This window comes from Calliopsis andreniformis, chromosome 3, assembly GCF_051401765.1.
Source record: "Calliopsis andreniformis isolate RMS-2024a chromosome 3, iyCalAndr_principal, whole genome shotgun sequence".
Lineage (NCBI taxonomy): Eukaryota > Metazoa > Arthropoda > Insecta > Hymenoptera > Andrenidae > Calliopsis > Calliopsis andreniformis.
Genome location: NC_135064.1, coordinates 20,866,488 through 20,888,050, shown reverse-complemented (window position 1 = coordinate 20,888,050; position 21,563 = coordinate 20,866,488). Strand labels below are relative to the sequence as shown.

The window sequence follows — 21,563 nt, the reverse complement described above, 5'->3', positions numbered from 1 at the left end:
TGAGGACATTGGGTATTTGAAAATTTAGTAATTGAGAAATTTGAAGATTTAGTAATTATGAAATTTGAAAATTTGTAATATGTGACCTTCTGAAAATTTTGAATATTTGAAATTTGAATGTTTGAATATTTGAAATTTGAATATTTGAATATTTAAAAATTTGAAAATTTAAGATTCCCTGAATTAAATTTTTTACCCTCAAATTTCCTATTAAGTGTATCACCATTATCACAACTATCAACGAATAATACCTATCAGTTATTTATCAGTTTCTTCAGCACGGTAGGAACAATATCCATACCTCTCATAACAACTCGGTTCGCTCACAACATCTTGATCCGAATATTCTCGGTCATGTTAAATCAGGCGTTTACAGGCATTTATGGTAGCCAGTTCACGGGGTTAATTAGATTGATAATCGTAGATCAGCATCGTCAAAGAGTAATTCGAACTATCGCGTTCATACGTTGCGGCGGGGCAGAACTCGTTTGTTCGCATAAACAATTTACCTACACATTAGCGATTCCACGCGGTGGGTGCCAGTTAGCGCCAGTTCCCTCGTCACGAGCCAATCGTGTAGCACATATCGAGGCGCGTGGAACGTACACTTTGCACGCCCAGAGATGTTAGACAATTACATTGAACCACGGTGGGCTATTGTTGCTATTCCAGTCAACTGATCATATTAAATCGGACGCTAATGTTCTGTATATTCAATCATTTTGATAAACATCTGGATTGCTTCGAGCTGGAGTTGCAGAATTGTGGGCACGAGTAGTTGGCACTCTAGCTGGAGTGGAGAAAGGAAGGAAAAGGTTTCGACATGTGTCCATTCTGTGTTGGGATTGGGTTCACTGACAAGAGAATGTAGGCTGATATTGAGAATAAATGTACTGAAATTTTTCTTCGAATTTTTACTTAATAAGAAATTATCCTGGGATGTAGTAAGTACTGCTAGATATAAAAAATTAAATTTTGAAAATTACACTTTTGGCCTGCTTCATAAAGTGATGGTAATGTGAGAGTATGAACCTATCCAGTTTATAACAAAAATAAATCCTTGAGCTTTGCCTCACTGCACTTTAGTAACGACGTATTAAAAATTAATAGCCTTCAAAATTGTAGAATGACTCAGAAAAATTTCCTTTCGTGAATTTTATATATACCTTGAAATTATGTTTGTCATTCGTTTCAGCACAACCATCTCACTATATCTTATGAACATATCACGATACAGTCGATGATGGCTCACCGAATCATCGACCATTTCGGCAAATATTCATTTCATGATGGTATTTTATTGATCATGGACGTGGAGTGTCCGTGGCATGCTTCACACATTCACTCGTTTTATTAAGAGATGTAGTTACACACATGATTGTAAATATGCAACTCGTAGCGCATCGTGTACCAAAGTCCATCAAGGATTCTGACCTAAGAACCTTACTCTTAAAGTGTCTTAAATTTCTTAAGGTTAATGTAAGTAAATAGCTGATTAAAATTGCAGTTTACGAATTTGACTCAAATTCTGCACACACATACCCTATACATTCTATACACGATAATTCCTCATATGTAAATAGAAATTACAGATTAGTTGAAATCTACAGCAGAGACTAAACCAATAAAAATTGAAGTCCACCTGCAGCACAGCTCGAAGCTAGACTTCACCGAGACCTTACAATAGACTTCCCCCATCGCAGACGAACATCCCTTTCACTACAAAAAAGGATCACCCTCGCGTTGCCGCGTTCGAAACAAGCACACCCACCATAGTCAAACATTCGAATTTCCCCATTGCTCGCGACGTCCAACTCAGCCTCGAAGCGTTTCTGCTCCGCGCGATAAATTTCCCCCGTCGAGGCGTCGTTAAGCGGAAATCATTTAGCAATTAAGAACAGGTTGTTCCGCGGATCGAATCGATTACGATCTAATCGTTCGCTCCTGTAATTTGCCGGCGGATTATTCATAAATCCGTCGATATGTTCGTGTCCGCGACGCGGAGTGGTGGTCACGACGGGGGTGGGGGGAGGGGGGGATGTGGGAAGGGAGGCAAGGCATTCCAGCGCGGCTTAACGAGAATGCTAAACCGCAAGGGCAGGAGATCAGGGACTTTACTGGAATGCGCGGCGTGCACGCGCGATGCATTCGTCGGGCCGTGGGTGGAGAGAGACGCGTAGGATGAATACGGTGCGCTCTCGGCGCCTTTCAATTAATACCGACGCGGGCTGTCCACCGCGCCAGGTCTTTCCTCTATCTCCTTCCGAGTCCCCTTTCTCGGCCCTCGCCGTGTCGTCGTGGCGGAAGATGAACGGGAGCGGACAGGAAGAGGGCCGCAGGCGGGAAAACGACATTCCTACCGTATGTCTAATTACTCGGCTCCCGTGGCTTCGCCTCATGTCGCTGCTTCTCGTTCCTGGCCTCGTCCATGGATATTAAACTCGCGGAGGCAGCTTCTGTATTCTGCAGGGACTCACATTTTTCCCTGCATCGTTCTCGAATGTACAGTGCATATGGCTGACTCGAATGATTTTGGCTGCATCGACGTTCTCTCTCTCTCTCTCGTTCAATGGCTCTGGTGTAAGGAAGAGATAGAGACTATCGATGCGGTCAGATTTGTCTAAGCTAGGTATACTATTCGTGTCTCATGAGAAGTCTTCGGGAAAGCATAGCTCTTAATGCTTTTCAGGGGACTTTTACAAACACATTAAGAGCAATGCTTTTTCGATGACTTTTCAGGAGACAAGAATAGTACACCTAGCTCAGACGAATCTGACATTATGGGCAATGCTTTTCAGAAGATTTTGTATGAGACACGAATAGTGCATGGAGAAAAGACCGCGATAGGTGAAGATTTCGGTTGTTTTGGCTTAGGTGGTAGATGTACTGTAGCTGTCCCTCGAGAGAGCATAGGGGTAAGAGGAGTCTCTTACTCGCTCCGCCTGTCCCTCAATCCAGTTAGTCTGTGTGTCAGTTTTGGCCAGTAATACGTTGCAGCTGATAATGCATGAGTCGAGGCGCACTATTTCCGCTATTTCCACCCTGGCCAATACGACCCCCATTCCTTCCAAGAGACTACTCATGGGACAGCTACAGTAGCGAAGTCATGTTCTTCCATAAAACTTCCAACCTACGTTTATAAGACGCATATTAAAAAAGTGACCAAAAGTGAATAAAATCGCATTTGTACTGTTTCCAGAATTAATTCCCAAAGCTTTGACTAGGTTCAAAGGAGTCACAGCAGGGAAACCCCTTAAGCCATCGACAAACACGGGTAGAAGTTAGGGGAAGCAAGGGGCGCTCCGTTCGTCGTCCTTCCTCGGTCGGCTCGTCCCCTCAGTTTCCCCCCTGCGCGGCTGTTAGGTAGGTTGCTGGGTAATTAGATTTGTACGCGCGGGCAGCAGCATCGGCGGTGCCGAGAAAAGGACGAGAAGAGTGGCGAGAGTGCGCAAGACACGGTTACTCATGCCGGTGGAATGTAGTTCACATTGTTTATATACCGCCGCCTACGTGCGTGCACGTCGCACTTCGTCGAACGATAAAACCAGTCGCGGGCGCTCCCGTCGCGGATCGGCCTGTCGGCGCGAGACGATCGCCTCTTTCATCCCAGCCGATCCGAGGGAACGTCCTGCTTTCGAGCCCGAGTCGAGTCCCCAGCCTGCCAGCATCCCCCTATCTGGGATATGTTTTTGAGCCGACCGAGGATCTGCATACCGATGGGCCAGAGGAGGCTAATAAAGGAGCTAAAGGTCGACCTAGCTGTCCCTTTGGTTCGTCGATGGGCGTCGCGATAAAATGGCGACAATTCGGACGCCTCGTTGCTGGCCCTCGAAGCGATGGAGAGCTAGAGTTGCTAATGATACGCCAACGCGTGGGTTCCTTACTTGGCGCTTGGACCTTGGGACGCTGTGGACGGCCGATTGAGGTGTAGAAATGGACGGTGAATGGGCCAGGATGGTTAATTGTTGATAGGTCTGGTCGAGGGATTTTTTCAGCTGTGACGTGAACTGAATGGGGAGAGATATGTTGGTACTTAGGGCTGAGGGGTTGTCTGTGAAAATGGAAACTGGTGTACTAAGGGTTAATATTAGGTTTGAATTATGAAGTTGAAGCTTTCGAGAGATCTTAACGTTAAAGGCTTCTCGTTTGGAAAGAATAACGCAAGATAGATGATGCAAGTAAACAGGTGTTTCATACGCAAGCACCTTGTAAGCAAGGTTGAAAAATAAATCTCTGTCGCATATTCAGTCAGCCATAACGCTGAAACAGATGTGTTATACGTACATATTTACAACGATTGAAAAAGTGAAAATATGTACTCTGAGTGGACAAGAAACTAGAGATTGATATCAGCAGAATTGAACTGAAAAACTAGAATAAGCTAATACAACCTAGTGGAACGTTGCAATAATCAATATTTGTAACTTATTGCTAGATAATACCTAAATAATATATACATACTTGACAGCTTTATAACTCTGGGGCCCGAAAAATCTCAGATCGTGACTCGATACTCCAGGAAACATCGAAGGATGTAAATAATATTCCAGTAAGGTGCTTCGTCGAATTTACCCCCCAATTTTCGTTCCAAGATCATATTAGGCCTGCATACAATTCTGTACAATTCTCAAACACTAAATTACTCTTTGAATCAGCTCACACCTCAGAGTCCACACCTTTTCCTAGCTCAATGATTTTTCTCCAGCCTCTTTCATTCCTCTTCCATTTCATTAACTATACTCTCAACATCATTCCAGATTCAATAACAAAAAAACTGAACCTCATAACTACGTCCCACTATCCATAAAAGTGTTAACATCCTTTCATCAAATCCCTCCTCACCTCATACGCAACAAAGTAAAATCCCTTCCATTCCCCTCAATCCAGCACACCCTCTCCTAATCAAACCACTTCGTCCTCTTGCCGCCATTCCCCTTAAAACGATCCCCCGAGGCATACGGGGGTCGCTCAGGAATCTAATCCCCGCGATTTTTCCTCGGAGTCAGTGGCACGGGGTCGGTGATCGCGAGGAGAATGCTACAGGGACGCAGGTTGAACGGCTGCGAAATGCATCGGCTATCGAGACCGAGAGAGACCGTGGCACAGGGCTGAAGGGGGGGCGAAAAGGAGGCAACGAGACAGGGGGGTGGGGTAGGCTCTAGAGGGAGAGAGGAAGAACGAGAGACCGGCTTTTATAATGGCGCGGCAGTTATACCGGTAAGCGAGTAAATGCATCAACGTGCTGCAAGCCGAGAGGCAGCCGAGAAAGAGAAATAGACAACTCTGGCTACAGAGCATGTACGGGGAAAAAGAACGGGTTAGGAGGAGGCGGAGGTGGGGTATCGGAGGGGGAGGATCGAGGAAAAGGGACAGAGCGAGGCTCCTCGGGGTGTGGGCGGATTGCACGCGTCTCTCGGTAATGGATCCCATCGATCATCCCTCCGCGGGTAGATGGTTTCTCCTCCTTTCTGCTCTCTCGCATATCGTCCATTAGTCAATCTCGTCGATTACCATGGCGACTTCGTCGAATCGCGGGGAGACCCCGAAAGAGCTGGCTCCTGGTATCTGCTGCTCTGATGGACACGTTTCGATCGTGGGTCAGGTACACTAGGGGCTAGACAGGGGATGTAGTAGACGTGGTCTGTGAGTAGCTAACCCTGGCAATAGGACGCATGGGTCCAAGTGGATACAGGTGTCGTTCAGGGAGGATTGGAGGTGAAATTCAATGTGGCCAAGTGGTCAAAATATGGAGAGCCTGTGCTTTACCTTGGGGTGCCTAAAATTATTAATTTTTCTGTTTTTTGTGGCATTTGGCGTGTAGGGTCCAAAAATATTACTCTTAACTTTAGGACAAGGTTTCTTAGCCTGTTTTGTCTTGTGGCTCTCTTCTGAGCATTGAGCATCTCTATGGAACCTTTCACCCTTTCTTTTTTCCTTCTTCCATTTTTCCTGATTGTCTCCATTTTCCTTTTTTTCACATGGCCTCTAAAATTCTGTATCAGAACCCCTAGGAGGCGGTATCACCCTTCCTTAGAAATTCACCTGCTAAGAAGTTATACATAACCTATTTATTCTATCATAAAATAAAAGCTTTAAAGAATCCTAAAGGATAACAAAAATTCCTAAAACTGAGAACAGTATTTTTTGAATCTACTCACCGAATACTATCAGATAGCAAAAAACAGGTACAACAATTTTAGGTACTTCGAAGTAAAAGTAAGTTGATCCTGTACAAGACTAGAAACTTAAACATACATTACTAGTATCCCATGAGAAGTCTCCTAGAATCCATTACAGACAATGCTTTCCAGTAGACTTCTCGTGGGACCCGAATAGTAATTCCAATTCAGTCCCACCTAGACAGCCTACCAACCACAATCTCCCCAATCTCTCAACAGTTCCCCCCACTGCTCCTCAAGGAATGGGCCTAGGTTAGACCTGCTTTATATTCAAAAACCTCAGAAGCCCGTGGTGGAGCGATCACAGCGATTCCCCAAGAACTGGAGCAATTAATTGCTGCCAGAGGGTTCGAAATTCCTCGAAGGAGTCCGATGGCCAGATGCACTTTTGGAGGACTTATTGTCCGGCCGATTTATGAGCGGGTGGCTGACTCGGCGTGAGCGGGGCCTGTTCTCCATCCACGCGACCGCCTCTTGTTCCACGGAGATGAAAATGGAGTAATGCCGGGAGCGATTCTGTGATTTACCGTGGACCAAGGTCCACGAGGGGATTCAACGCACGTATTGTGAAGCGGCCAACTGATTGTGAGTGGTTCCTGCGTCGGTTGGATTCTCTGGAAATGCCAGGGTGATTTGTGCGACCGGTTACCGTTTCCATTTGCATACTCTCTCCTATCGACTTCCTCGTACATTGTTATCTTCCTCGACACGATATTCTATGGTTGATAGCCTAGCGCGGCGCGGAAGACATCCTCTGTTTTCGTTTGGTCGTCGATGACACTGGCGAGGAATTAAGCGAGTATTCAACCTGGTCTGTTCGTGATAACCTGTTGCTGTGTTTTTCTATGGAAAAACATTGTATTCTTAATTTCAAGGGAGGGATGTCGATAACAACACGCGTGTTACATTGCCCTAGCTTCTCTGACGCTCCAGTTATCTCGCAATTTAAAAATTGCTTTCAATTTTTGATTCTCCCTTGCATATGTGTACATTGACTAACCTTTGCTTGTTTTTCATTATGTTACCACAGTGAGGACGCTGGGCGTAGCGGCGACGAAATGAAGCATGCAGCATGCGTGGTAGCGGTGTCACGGCTGCGCGGTCCTGCCTTCAACCCCTGGTGTCCGCCAGCCGCTACCTCGCCGTTCAAGCCCTTCCTGGTGATCCTCTTTACTTCGTCGTTGAGGTGAGTACAGCCCAGCCACATTATTAACTCGCCGTAATGGTCGGGAATAATTCATGACGACAATGCATATTCAAGATGCGATGCATGTAACCGTTTCCATCTCCGTTCCGTTATACACGGTAATTTTCAGTCATGTATTTTCCATGGGATTCGGTTTTATCCCCTAATGAGAAACGATAACGCTGATGTTGCTTGCCTCCGAGGATTCGTAAAGGAAGAGAACTTTTCCATGTTGCGAAACTTGTAATTATGGACTTTTATGGATGTGTGACATTGCAAGCGCGCAGGCAATGGTACAGTCGTTTTTTATGGAAATAGTGAAGATCCCTTGGGGGAGTCTTAGATGGTATGGCAAGGAGGGGGAAGCTGGGTGAAATATCTGTGATGTAATAGCTAGGTGATCGGTTCCACGATTTGGAAGATAGGATGCAGTTGGTTTGATATGTTTCATTTTATTCTTAAAGTAATAAGTGACTTTAAATTGTAAGAGTCACTGATTTTATAACTATATTGTCCTTGATATGTGAAACGAGAGACGTTCTTTTATCAATCCAAGGACAATTTTCATATTTACTGTTTGTAGTTGTCAAGGCTACAAATGTTGAATACCTTGGTCTTACTTGAAATTTCTACACTTTCACCCTTAGTATTCCAGCAACCTTTGACTTTTAGCGATGTTGTTGGATAATATAATCTTCAAAACCATATGAAAACTGAATGTCATTCCATATACGTACAGTAGCTTCGTTTGTCAGAAATATATACTAGAAAACCCAACCTTAAATCACCCTTTTGATACCTAGATTGCCTCTCTTTCACAAAATATTCTTATATTCTCAATATTTTACCGAACTCTCATTATCATTACATCGAATATCTATATTCTAAATAACAGGAATAAAATTGTGAATAATCGAAATTAAGTTAATAAAAATTCCACTACACTTTCATATTCTAAAATAAAAATCTTAAAGGCTCACGTATCATTCCCTTTTTATTCACTCTTAAAACCCTGTAGACTCTTCTGCCGCACCCTGTATTTAATTCTTGAGGCCCGAACAATTATCATACACTTCTCAATCAGAAAATAAAAATTCGCCATAAACTGATATTATTGCGCGCAGCCGAGAATACAGAGCGACTTATGACCGTGAAACTAAAACAACGACCTGGATTTAAAAAAGGAAAAAAAAATGCTAATAAATCGAGCGTGTTTTCTTTTAGCAGCGAGTAATGCATTTGCGTCCGGGAAATACCGAGTATGCATTATCGTAACGTGTGCATCGCGAACCTGAAGGCACGCCCGGATTTTCTAATCCTTGGAATGCGATTAGTTACATCCGCGGCGTGGGCGTGCGAGAACGGAATAACCGATGCGGGTGAAACCCATGTATACTATAGTCAATATATTAAGGCGTGCGAAGGTACATGCACCTGCCTTGTCTTCGCTAACAGTCATTTACAACCTAGCAGGCGAAGGAAGCGAGAAGATTCATTGTACTCTCTACTCTGGAATGGCTAATTGAAAAAGTTTGCGCTCGGTCGTGTTGAATTATCGTTTGTGCTTTTGGTTTACTAATTGGATCAGAATTTTAATTGATACTGTGAGAGAAAAATATTATGATAGATGAGTATAAAATAGACAATTATATATAGAAGATATAAAATTGGAAAAGATATATTAAATTGAGGAGTTGAGAAAAAGTTTGTATATGTTTTGAGTTACATTGTCCTAATTAAGGTACCTGAGAAAAATATGGTAGGATTTGCAGAAGGTTATCTTCACTGTAACGAGCTCATTAGCGTGTAATTATGCTTTCCACTGATACGAAGTAACATCACTTATCGTTATCAAAATTCTTGCCACGACACTTCCCGTGAGATGGCGAAGTCGATGTGAAAATGGAACCCCAGCAGGATTCCCTTTTGAAATAAAAAGTCATTTCCCTTAGTAAACTACTTCTTTTGCTCTCCCTTTTATATCCTTATCTCAACACGGAGAATCTTTTAATTACGTTGCTTTACGTTCTCATATTATGTTTAGATATCTATATTTCATTAGTATCATCACTTTCAATTTCCTTGGCTCTACGAGCAGAAAGTGATCGTCTAAATAATTTAATATTTAACAATAATTACTTTTCATTTTCAATATGCATTATTTTTATGTTGTATACTCCCTATAATCTCCGCTATTTCTAAATATTCTCATTTTTGTTAACTTAAAACTCGTATGAATGAATCTTAAAAAAGTGCTTCTTAGGATACTGGTAGATTATAGCGAGCTATAGTGAGTGCTACACTGATTAAGCTTCCTTCTTATTAGATCTACTTCCGTCTTCTCAAAATCTCAAAATGTCTTCACGAAGCACTTTTCACCAATCCTCGTATCCTAACTTCCTATGATACTAAAACTCCTCAAAAGTACTAAAAAAATGTTCAGAATTGCTTGTTCCTAGAACAGTCTGACTCGTCGTACTTTCTAAGTAGAGCTTAGTCCACATTTCTTCGAAGCATCGCGATCCTCGTGCATCGTAAAGTGAAGGCGATCGCAGTTTCATTGCCAAGGTTTCCGCGAACAACGTCGATTTTGCTCGTTCGAGGCTGTTGCCTCCTCGCGTCGTTAGACAAACCGACCATACACAGAACAGCTCGGCGAACACGAGGTACGCCGGCAGCGTAGCGTACCTTCTCACACGATACGATCTCCCTAATTACAGCTAGGCTCATTTGTAACCGCGAATCTGAATTCCCGGTTGCCAAGGAAATTCCTCGTTCTGCCTGCGTGGCCCCGCATGCGTTGCCCTCCTATGAAATCACAGCTCGGGACTCTAGCCTCGTTACGCCGATCAACTGAAAGTACACGTTCCATACGGAGTGCTCGTGAATTCACGATAAGATGATAGTGAGTCGGTCTTATGTTAGGGAGTTATTTATAGGTTGGGCAGCTTGAGAGTTAGTACTAATAAATGGATGCTTATTCAGGTGTTTATGTAGTTAGAGTTCAGAAAGGTTGAGTCAGGATTTTGTGCTATTGAATAGAATGTATAATTTAGGATTTGTGGACTGAGGAGGGAAATTAGGTATTAGGAAAAGGGGAATTAGGTATGTGGTAGAAGAAGGAGGGGGGATTTGGTAGTTACTAAAAGAAGTGAAATTATGTATGTATTGGGAAAAGGGGAATTTGGTACCTAATAGAATAAGGGGAATCAAGTATCTATTGGAAGAAGAGGAATTAGGTACCTTGCAAGAGAGGGAAATTTGGTACCTGGTGGAAGAAGGGGAGTTAGGTATTAGAAGGGAAATTGGGCATTGGGAGAAAAAGAATTAGGTACCTATTAGAAGATGGAGGATTGGGTATGTATTAAAAGAAGTGGAATTAGGTACCATCAGGAGAAGGGGAATCTGGTACCTATTAGAGTAACGAAAATTCGGTACCTAGCAGGGGAAGGGGAATTTGGTACCTATCAGAAGAAGGGGGGGTTAGGTACTAGGAGAAAGAGAATTAGGTACCCATTAAAAAAAGGTGTATTAAATATTAAAGAAATGTACTAGATACCAAGACACGATTATTCTTAACACATATATTCTTCAATATATCCCACAGACTACTCACAGACTCTACTTCCCATTAACATTCCTCTTCTCCCATTAAAAAAGCCATAAAACTATTCGACGCGAACACAGCTATTTAACAAAAGAACTTAATAAAATCCAGGATCGTCCACCTAGTTCAGGCAAATCATAAGAGGTCTTCCATCAGAGCACAGTTATCTAGCCGGCAAGCAACGCTGCCCATCCACATTCCTCCCTATACCCACTGTTAAAATACAATACATCATTACAATACAATGCCCCATAGTACAATATAATACATCACAATATTACAACAATATTCGCGAGAGCAACGAAACAGCGAGACGCCTCATTAATCATCGATTCTGTTACCCAGCCGTAACTATTCCCCCTCCTTCCGTATCGAACGACCGAGCCGTCGAAGTAAATCTTCCAGGAGGAAGATCCGTTCGGACAGATATTTTTGTCAATCTCGCGAATCTATCCCGCGGTCGTCCGAAGCAGGAACCGTGAAACGGCCGCCGATAGGATCGACCGTAAATCTGAGCGGACAGGTCTGCTCCAGCGGATATTTTATGGTGGTCCGTAGAGATTTGGTGCGGACAAGATCGGCGCCGGAATGCGTCGAGCGACTCGAAATATTCGATACGGGGCGATAAATTGTTCCGCTGGCTCGACGCGCGCGCATTCCACCGCGGGCATTTATGAGGGGACCTTTTCCTCCGGGGCCAACGCGCTTAAGACCTCTCTGCAATTGTAATGTTTCCGTGTACAGCCGCCACAATTAGCTCTGTCGTCGTTATTTCGCGCTAAGGATATTTACGTTTCAAGGGGGAACAACTCCTTGAATCGCTGCAGAATGCCTGCATTTTCTTCGTTTTATTACAGCCCGACAGATTGATGCGCTTTTCTCTTTTCTATTTGATTTCCTTCTTTTCTTCTTCTTGGCTTTAATGCTCTTCGATGAACGCGGGAGACGAATGCAGGGTCATTTTCAGCCACGATAGAATTTTTATTGAAAACCAGTTTGGATTTTGAATATTAGGTACTGTGTTTCGTTTTAGTTTTCTGTACGCCAGATGCATGAAATAAGTGTCCTTTCGTATAATTCTTACAAGTAGGTTTATTATAATTTTGACATCTTGTATTGTAATTTTGACATTCGTCGTATAATACACTGAGATAAAAGGAGAGAAAAATGAGCGATTAAAATACAGTCAACGATCTTCGGCGATTGGGTTTCTCATATCTTACTATTTCTCCTTATTTTAGATTTTACTGCTTCTTGTGTAACTGTTCTTTCTCTCTTATCTTACTAAGAAATCCAGAATTCGAAATTCACGAATCTCTTTCCATCCCTAGCTCACGCTTTTATTACTCCATTTCCTTCTTCGAGGGCTGATCACGATGCTTCACTGTAGTGGAACTTCAACCGGTTTCCGCGGAGCAGAAAGGCTTGCGTTACATCTGGTAACTTTCTAATCATGTAAAATAATATAGCTTTCGTTGGTCGCGTCGAAGGGGTTCTTTTACTTCAACATTAATGAAGACAAGGAAGAAGGACTCTCCTCTCGAACAGAGACATCCTAATCACACAGCGTGCCTATGTAAACGTTTATACATTTATCACTGGAGCAAAGTGGCTTCGTGTTACGATTCTCTTCTCCCCCTGGTTCGCGAAGGGGGAATAAAGTTGTTAAAGTAGCCGTAAAACGATTTTTCTCTTGCGCCCTGTTTTGTAACAGTATTATTTATAAGAGGCACTCAGCTTTTAAATAACCATCACGATGGACTATTATTCTGAGTTTTTCACGCTCTTGATTGCGCGTAATCTTTGTGCAGATACGATTCGGAGTCTATTAAGTTACACTCGGGTTACCGCGTCGCTCTGGACGATCTGTTTGCCGCCCGTGTAAATCGCATTAAGTTTCTTGTCTTAATCGACCTGCGTTAATTCCGCTAATCTTCAACGAGAACATACGTTTGGGTTGATTTCTGTCGGGATCGTGTACTTTCGCATCGAAAGACAGCGGTTATAATGCCTTTAAGTATCATATTATAGTTTATAGTACGTAAATGGTATGACAGTTTCAAATTAGGGAAATTATTAGAGACTCAGTATTAGTAGAAAAAAGATTAGAGGTTTTGAAGTTTTAACTTATTTGACAATAGACCTTACGATTTTGGAATCACTTGTATATGTTTATAAAATCTTCTGTGTGACTTTCTTATTTTACAATTTCACCGTTTTATCGATTGTCAAGAATTTTAGTAATTGAACTTAAAAAATAACAGAAAAGATACAGAATCATTCTGTTTTATGTGATTTAGCCAATACTCAAAATCAGTTCTATATTTGAAGACTACAATTTTTAATAAACACAAAACTTAGAAAGGAAAAAGGAACAGAAAAATCTTGGTACTCGTACCAATCAAAGTACGTTTACCTTTACTTCAGAAACCATTGCAATTTTAAGTTACTTAAATCCACTTTAGCTTGAAAACCACTGTAATATTAATAGTTTAGTTTCGAAAAGTTTCCAACTATTGATTATGCAACCATATTTCCAGCGAAAAGGATTTATTTCAAAAATGTATCTACCTACTAGCCTGAAAGCATTACTTTACTTTGATACGGTTACATTGCAAATATTTGAAACTCTCTTTCGTTCACGTATGCTGGCTGCGTTTGTCGATTGAGAAGGCAGGAAAAGCGCACGTGGAAACATTTATGCGCTCTTATACTCTTCGAAGCGTTAAAACACGTTTGATAAATCTTTACGTCTTTTTATGCGCGTTCGAACTCCAGCTCGGTACGAATATAATTGCTGGCTTTGAAATTCCTCTTAGGAATGACGGAAATCTTTGAGATTCTTCGATCAAGGATAATGAGGATGCATAGATAAGAAACGGTTAAAAAAGTTCACCTTCCTCGAACTGCAATTATACGATCAAGTATCAGCCATAAGTTCGCTTTCCTACTTGTAATACGAATAAAAATCTTATTCACGGTATGCTCGTATTGAAAGCGTTCCAGGAGAGGAGGAGAGAGAGAGAGGAAGACGGAGGGTTTAAATTTCATTAGTAGAATCGAGACGAACAAAAACAAATGTGATGAGAAATTAAATGTAGAAATTATGTGAATTGCTCTGCTCGCACAGTTAATAGCGCTTACGTGCATGAGCAAGTTTAATGGAGGATTTTTCTGAGCTGCGTTCGTTGAGAAACTGGTAATAGAGAAGGAGAGTTATCGAGGTGTCGTTTTCTCTGCTAGTGAAAATATAGTGATTCGAGAGTCCTGGATCTTACTACTATCAATCTAATAATGAAAGTATGTATTTAATTTATTACTGTCGGAATTTTAACGTAGTTCTGCACGATAGCGTTCTACCAATGCTGGATATTATACGTAGAATATTACGTGTAAGTCTGAGTAATTGTACTGATATTGAAGGTTCAGATTGTTAAAATCATATAGTATCAATATTAATATATAATAAATATGAAGATTAGAATAAAATTTACATGGTATGAGAAAATTCCTCTGAAATCGAATAGTTGCAAAAATTGGTTTACATGTTCATATTTAATAACAATAATTATTAACAATTTGACATAATTATATGCTGTTTACAACAGCCACTGTTTTTCGAAGATAGACAGGTAGTAGATTTCTGTAGCAGTACATTCGGGGATTCGATTCCTTGGTGTCAGTCGATTGTTTAAGTCGATTGACGAAATGTTTACATTGTGACCTCAGGGGGTTATAAATACTCCCTATTGACCCTCAATTCTTCAGTCGTCGCCGCGATTCAGTCGGGGACGGATGGTCCTCTTGGAAGTCTCCAAGTGAGTACCTCGGCCTTTTTCCAACCCCAAGGTGTTCCAGGCACCCTTCACCCTTGATCCATCGTTCATGGATCTATAGTTGTGACTTCTTAGGGTGATGGTAAGGGACTTAATTTCGAGCTTTTTTTATATGGATCCTTTATGAAGCTAGTGTTTTAACTTTATTCTGTTTATCTTCTCTTCATCTATAGTGCACAGTTACAGTTGTTCCTAGTTCCTAGTGGCATTTGCTTTATACCTAGTGTCAAACTACTAGGATTCCTGTACCTATTTGTGTCTAGTGTCTACTTATACCTAGTACCTAGTTCTCTCTAGTTTATAGGTCTGTCTAGTACCTAGCTCTGTACTATACAGACTGATTTTCTTAAAACAGTGTAAGATTTACCTCACCTTTAGAAAATGTATTCTGTTTTACTAAACTTCTTGTATAATGAATAACTCAATCAGGCATCTGAAGAAACGTTCGAATAACTTATCTACCTAAAGCAATTCCATTACATGGATACTGTCAGAAAGTGATATATTCAAGTATTATTCATTCAGCTTCATTAAAGTGAATTTTATACCACTCGAACTTGGTATCCTCGAATTTTTTAAACAATTCAGAGTTCCTGGTACCGCGTATGATTTAACGACGCGAGTCACTTCACTCTGATCACGTTCCAAGACATTCTTCATGGCACAGAGAACCTTAGCTACGTCTGCAGGTTAGCACAGGGCGGTTGTAACGAGTCTGGTATGTGGTACGCTTTCACCGTTTGCAATATTCATTCATCCAAGCATTGTTATTACATGCGCACGCGTGTTGCAGAATACCAGTGTGCAAGGTAGCAATCAAAGAGATGAAACCTCGACTGCGTTCATAGGCGACATTTTTTCGAAATCCTTGCGTCCCATTCTTTAAATTTTCTGACGAAATTTTAATGTGGTGAGATTTCTACGTCAGCTATTAATGAAATTATTTAAATATAGAAACAAATTTTTCTCAAAATTCTTAATATCAATAGAAATAACTCTTTTCACCGTCAAATCCTTCTTTCATCTAATGTCTTCATATTTTATAGATAATAGTGCATTCGTATTCATATGATATAGTATTGGACGACTTCAGGAAAGTCGTCCAGTGCATTCCATCGTCCCAAGTAGGAAAAAAATCCAACGTTAATGCCTGTCAGTGCTATTTCGAATCGTCGACAGTTCTTCGGTTTCCAGGATTCGTCGCACGAATTTCGAAGATATTAATACCAGATTTTATGTTCTCGTTCCGGTAGTGGAGCCCCATTCCACTGCCGAATAGAGTCGTTCGAAATACCTTCGTAAATGTCTGTCAAAAAGCCGCATAAAATGCGTTAACGCTAACGTAGTTTACGCAAGGGATTCCGGTTTCTCTAGAATGTGGGTTACTCGCGGAGTTTAAAGTTATCCTGCCTGAACGGTACGTAAATTTCAGTCTTTTATCGCTATCGAAATGTAGATGATACGACATCGTTAAAGAATAGGAAGTGGAAGCCGAAACACTGTTATTTTACACGGAAAATTTTAATTAACATTTGAACTTTTATGTCTGCACTTATAAATTATATTGAACGTATAGTAGAACCTCGTTTAATCATCGAGTAAAGTTAAAAATAAATATCTTTTTGCCCAGTTTTCTGAATATCATTAGACTGCAATTAAATCATGACTCCATATCTATTTATGTAGTCTTATTGTATTCTTATAGTTAATATATCGAATAATCGAAATCCTGAGTGTAACAGGGAATGTCGATAAGCAAGGTTCTACTGGAGTAAATTAACCGTACAGAAGCCATAGAAAAACCATGATAAAATTAGAAGTTATTACGATTATTACTTTCAATTTAAGAAATCGCAAAGGATACGTATTATGTCATAAAATAATTCAACGAAGTAGTAAAGAGGACGGAGTGAAGAAATAAGTTTCATAAAATAAATGATAGGTGTCAGTCATTTTGTTTGCTCTGGCGGTTCTGATGTTAAACGTCAATGAACTCCTCGCGAGGTCCCCTCCTAAATGGTATCACTTGTTCATCAAGGTTCCAGTACTTTAAATTCGTAATTATACGAAGGGGCCGATGTCGAACAAGGGTTTCGAGAGCGATACAATCTTATTATGCGGACTCTATTAGTAGCCACGTGTGTTTCAATCTCTCGAGGGGAAATCTTTTTCGTTTCCTGGAGTACACGTGTTAATTGCTTGTACACGGTACGTTAGATTCTTTCGATCGACGGTCACGCTTGCGTTGACGAAAATGTTGTTTACTGCTTCTCGATCGTGCGATGTGATTCTCTTATCTTGATCACCGAGAATGGTGAGAACTGAGTTTCGAATAAGACTATTTCAGTTCAGAAAGAAGCATTTCGATTTTTCAAGCTCTGAATTTTTCAACTTGCAAACGATATAAACTAATATAAACTGATCTACTTTATATACAAATTTTATTTCAAACTTACGATTTATATTCTAATTCTTACAAGTGTAAGAAATTTTAAAGTAAGGAAAATACGCTCCTTTTGAGAGTTTGTGTTTGTGTATGGTCATTTAATATTTAGCGTGACTTCCAACAGACCCTCGTAATCCTCTTTACATTGTGTAACTTCATTTTCTCAACTTCTAATGCTTCTAATATATTGTTGCAGGCGAAGTCGAGAGTGAAGGAGGTGTACGCGCAAACATGCATGCTTCTCGGCCAGCAGGGCATGCGAGACTGCGAACTGTTCGGCCTGGCAATACTGTCCGGTGAGTAAAAGTCCTTTTCCACTTCTACTTTGTTCGCGTTCCTGAAGGGTACGTTTACACCACTTGCACGACCGCGGCACGTCAACGTTCTGATATTCATTTTATCTCGAGCACTGTGAAAGACGTCTGAAGGATTTCATGTTGCAAGTAGAATTCTAAAGTCTAAATATAGGTATAATAGCAGAGTATTAAAATAACTACAATTTCGCTATAATAATGCTTAAAGTGCTTTACAATATTCATAAATACTAAATTAAATAAGTGTCTAATATTTAGTGGAATTATTGACTGTTCATGAAGTTTAGAACCATTGATGCCTAAAATACTAATATTATTTTGTGGTTTTTATTATTAATTCATGAATCTCTCATGGGTGGGGAATTTGAAAGCATTGATGAAATTGTGGTTACCTACCTCAGGTTGAGAAATATCTACAATATAACAGTACTTTGAAACTTTTTATCGCTACTTTATGTATCCTATCAAGTGGTGGATTCGTATCAGGAATTTCCTAATAACTCAACTTTAAGGCACTGATACTTTATCATGAGTATTGTTAATAAAACAGAGCTCACTAAAAGTCACCCTCATAAATTCCATTATTCATTCACAAAACAGAGTTCACTAAATTTGATATTTGTCAGTCGTAAATTCTACTGTTAATAAAATAGAGTTCACTAGATTTCATAATCATGAATTCTAGGCCAGACTTCGGCTTAAACATACCTATAAAGAATAAAAACCCAGCCCAGCTGTCTAGTAACTAGACTCTACTCCTTAGCGTACCTATATCGTCCAAAAATGGCTAGCAATTTTTTATTAAGTAATTATGGAATACTTCTGCGCGAAAATCGTGGTCCAGTCCCCTAAACTTACCCCTCGACGCGAGCAGCGTCCCCGTCTCCGTCGATCCGTCGGTTGAACGGACGAAATGTTGTCGGACGGGCCGATGAGCATCGTGAATGACTTGCGGGGTACCGTATCCGCCTCGAATTACGGCGCGCCACTTTTTAACCTCCTCCGGAGTAGATCGAATTACTGAAGCTCACGCGAGTCATTAGGTGTTACGTTTCCCGAGAGCGCGAGTGCTCTTGATTTTGTGACAGGACCGTCGTTAGCGATTGACAGACTCACCTTCCAGGAACCTCCATTCGGAACTTCCTACCTTCTGTTGCTGACCAGTCATGAGCCATGTGCTCGGGGCTCTCGAACGCGAATCGGTGGAGAATTTGATTTTGTGGTATAGTGGAATAGGGAATATCGTAGGGAGATCGATTTTGGAAAAGGAAATGGGATTTCTTGAATCCCATAGGTAGAATACTAAAACTCTTGTGATACTAAGATAAGACTAGTTCTAGTTGAAATATAAATCTTCCAGAATTGGGATTCAAAAAATTGAAATAGATATGGTATAAAGAGACCTGGAAATTTGAAAGTTTGAAAATTTGAAAATTTGAAATTTGAAAGCTTGAATTCCATCGTATTGGAAGAATACTCTCTAAATCGCTATCAGTGAGGTAGGAATGTCGAACGAGTACCAGCAATAGAATAATCATCTCAACCATCGCGCAGTGATTCAGGAGCTTTGCCACACAAAGAAAGTTCCGACAAAAACCGAAAAGATAGCCACGCGATAAGGATACTTTCACTCCTGCCTGAGATCTTGCCGCATGCGACATTCTATTCGCCGCCGCGGGTCCGAGGGCAAGTGGCCAGTCAGGCGAGCCGAGATTCACTGGCCAAAGAGAAAGTGTCCTAGACAGAGTAGAGTCGCGAGGTACGTGCGAATTCGAAAAGAGAGCGAAATTGCATAAACATTGACCGAGCCTCGTAGAGGTCCGAGGCTCTTGACTAATCTTGAGATCTTTCTGCATACCGTGGTCTTCTTCCTCTCCCTCGCCCTCTGCCCCGTTGCGAGCCGTTCCCCTTCCCTCCCCTTCGCCGAATACTCGCTGCTCGCTACCCCTCGCTCTACTCTGCCTTCCTTCCCCACCAGCCATGACAAGCCGGTCCGACTGGTACCCCCACCAGCGGGACGGACCCTTCTTGGGCCTTGCAGGGCCCTGCGGGACCCCTCCCTCCTACATTCCAACGGGGCCCCATCACGGCGAGCCTGAGCTGGCGGGTTTTGAGGCGCGCGAGCCATGCCACGACAGGAAAAAAATGCATCTGAAAAACCAAAACAAGTAGAAAAAGCTGGCTCACACCCCTGCATGCGTGCCTCGGTTTGCGTGAACGTTGGCCAGCCTGCGCGCTCTTAGAGATACAACGACTTGCGTCCCTGTATCTCTATGCCAGCAAAACTGGGCCCCGTAGCTGCTAGGATAGGAACCCTTTCGGAGACGTGAGGCCTTCATGGCCTGACGACATATACTGTTCGTGTGTCACGAGATGTCTCGAGGAACGCATTAGGGAGAATGCTCTTCAGGGGACTTCTCCTGGGACAGGACTTATAGTTTTCACAGTTGTGAATTTTGGGTACATTGTGTCTAAGAATTATAGTAACTTTGTAGAAACAAAGATTGAAAGTGTTCACGATTCTGATAATGAGTGATTCGATGGCAGGAGCCTAGGAACTGTTTAGGAGTGATTCTAGGTTTCTTTGGAACCCTAAAACAGTGCTCTTCAAATGAGGTCTCGCGAATCCTGTAAGAGCTTAGAAAGTAAATGTGGTCAAATAGGATTCAGCGGTGCACCAAGTAGCACAGAATACATTTGGTGGCTTGAACCCACGAGGATATAAGATAAATGTTACCAGTACTTGGACACTTAAGATGTCACATGTCCCAATAAGTGGACAACCTAAAAATGTATGTTTTGACACTTGGGTTGCATTCCAGTAGCTAAATCCATCATTATCTTATGCTGTCTACTATTTCTCTTGTCATATTGCTTTTTATTAGATACTTATATTAGAATTTAAGCTTAAAATTAAATACAATTAGTGTCCAGGTACCAGGACATGATCGGCTACTGGGACATTTACAGTAGCACAGCACGCCAGTTGAGTAGGTCTCCCCTAAGCCTCTATATTTCTGTCAGGCACTATATAAGCCGTGTCCACGCTGATATTGTATCAGTGCCCTCTTCTGATGAAGGCACTTGCAGTATTTGCAAAACGTTAGAAAAATTCTTCCAAAAGGACTCAGTCTATACCCAAAGGCCACAACTGTAAAAAGAATAGAATCCCTTTCCCTCCTTCGTGGCACTTTGCGGTTCCTCGATTTGCTTTCTACCTGCCCAGTTTCCCAGTTCACAACCCCTCCAAAGTGTTTTCCTTCCGAGGCACTCGAGCTTCCGTTGGCTTCGCCTCTTCGCTGACCTTTTTTGGCTGACGCGGTTGTTTCTTTAACAACGTCCTCTTATTCCTCGGGACGTTATTGTTGCTACCGTCTTTGCTTCGTCTCCTTCTTCTTCGTCGTCGTCCTCGTGTCTGTCCTTTTGCTCCTCCTGCGTCTTCTGCCCCTGCAACTTCGTCCTCGTCGTCCTCTTCTTCTTCTTGTCCCCCTGTCTCGACCCCCATGCCTGTGGCGGTAAAATGACACGGACCAATCGCTGCTGCAATTTTGTAATCACCACCGTCTGGTCTTGGACGCTTCTTACTAAAAATAGATATCGAGAAAGATCGCTCCGGGCGAGCGCGCCGAAATGTTCCTCGCTGGCAATCCTTCCTTTGGCGAACGTGATCCAGAGAAGATAGAAGCTTCTGGCATCTCCAAAGGTCCCTTGCCTCGAGTCTCAGAGTCTCAGCGAATCCTTCACCCCAAAATCCTAACCCAGACGCAGACACCAACAGAAGGACTCTGTCAAAGGGTTTCACATCACCCTACCTCAGACTTCAGCTGAAATCCACAGAACCTAGGTCTAAATAACCCTAAAAAATCCTGTAAACCATGGACACTCTTCAGCTTCCTCTCTCAGATCCACAAGAATCCCCAGCAGGAATTTTTTCCCCGAATATCTGGAACGACCACGCCACACGAGAGACGTCTACGCGGGCCCGCGGCATGGAC

The 21,563-nt window shown here is 41.9% G+C and overlaps 1 protein-coding gene across 1 annotated transcript in view; it reads left to right on the top strand.

Annotated features, from left to right (window-relative positions):
- Nucleotides 1-21,563, top strand: part of LOC143188610 (protein expanded) — a 105,034-nt gene that overhangs the window by 48,670 nt on the left and 34,801 nt on the right. Inside the window, exons 3-4 of the mRNA XM_076392941.1 lie at nt 7,210-7,365; nt 17,451-17,550. Of these exons, the coding sequence (XP_076249056.1) occupies nt 7,252-7,365; nt 17,451-17,550 (214 nt within the window). The 5' untranslated portion in view covers nt 7,210-7,251. The remainder of the gene's footprint in view (nt 1-7,209; nt 7,366-17,450; nt 17,551-21,563) is intronic.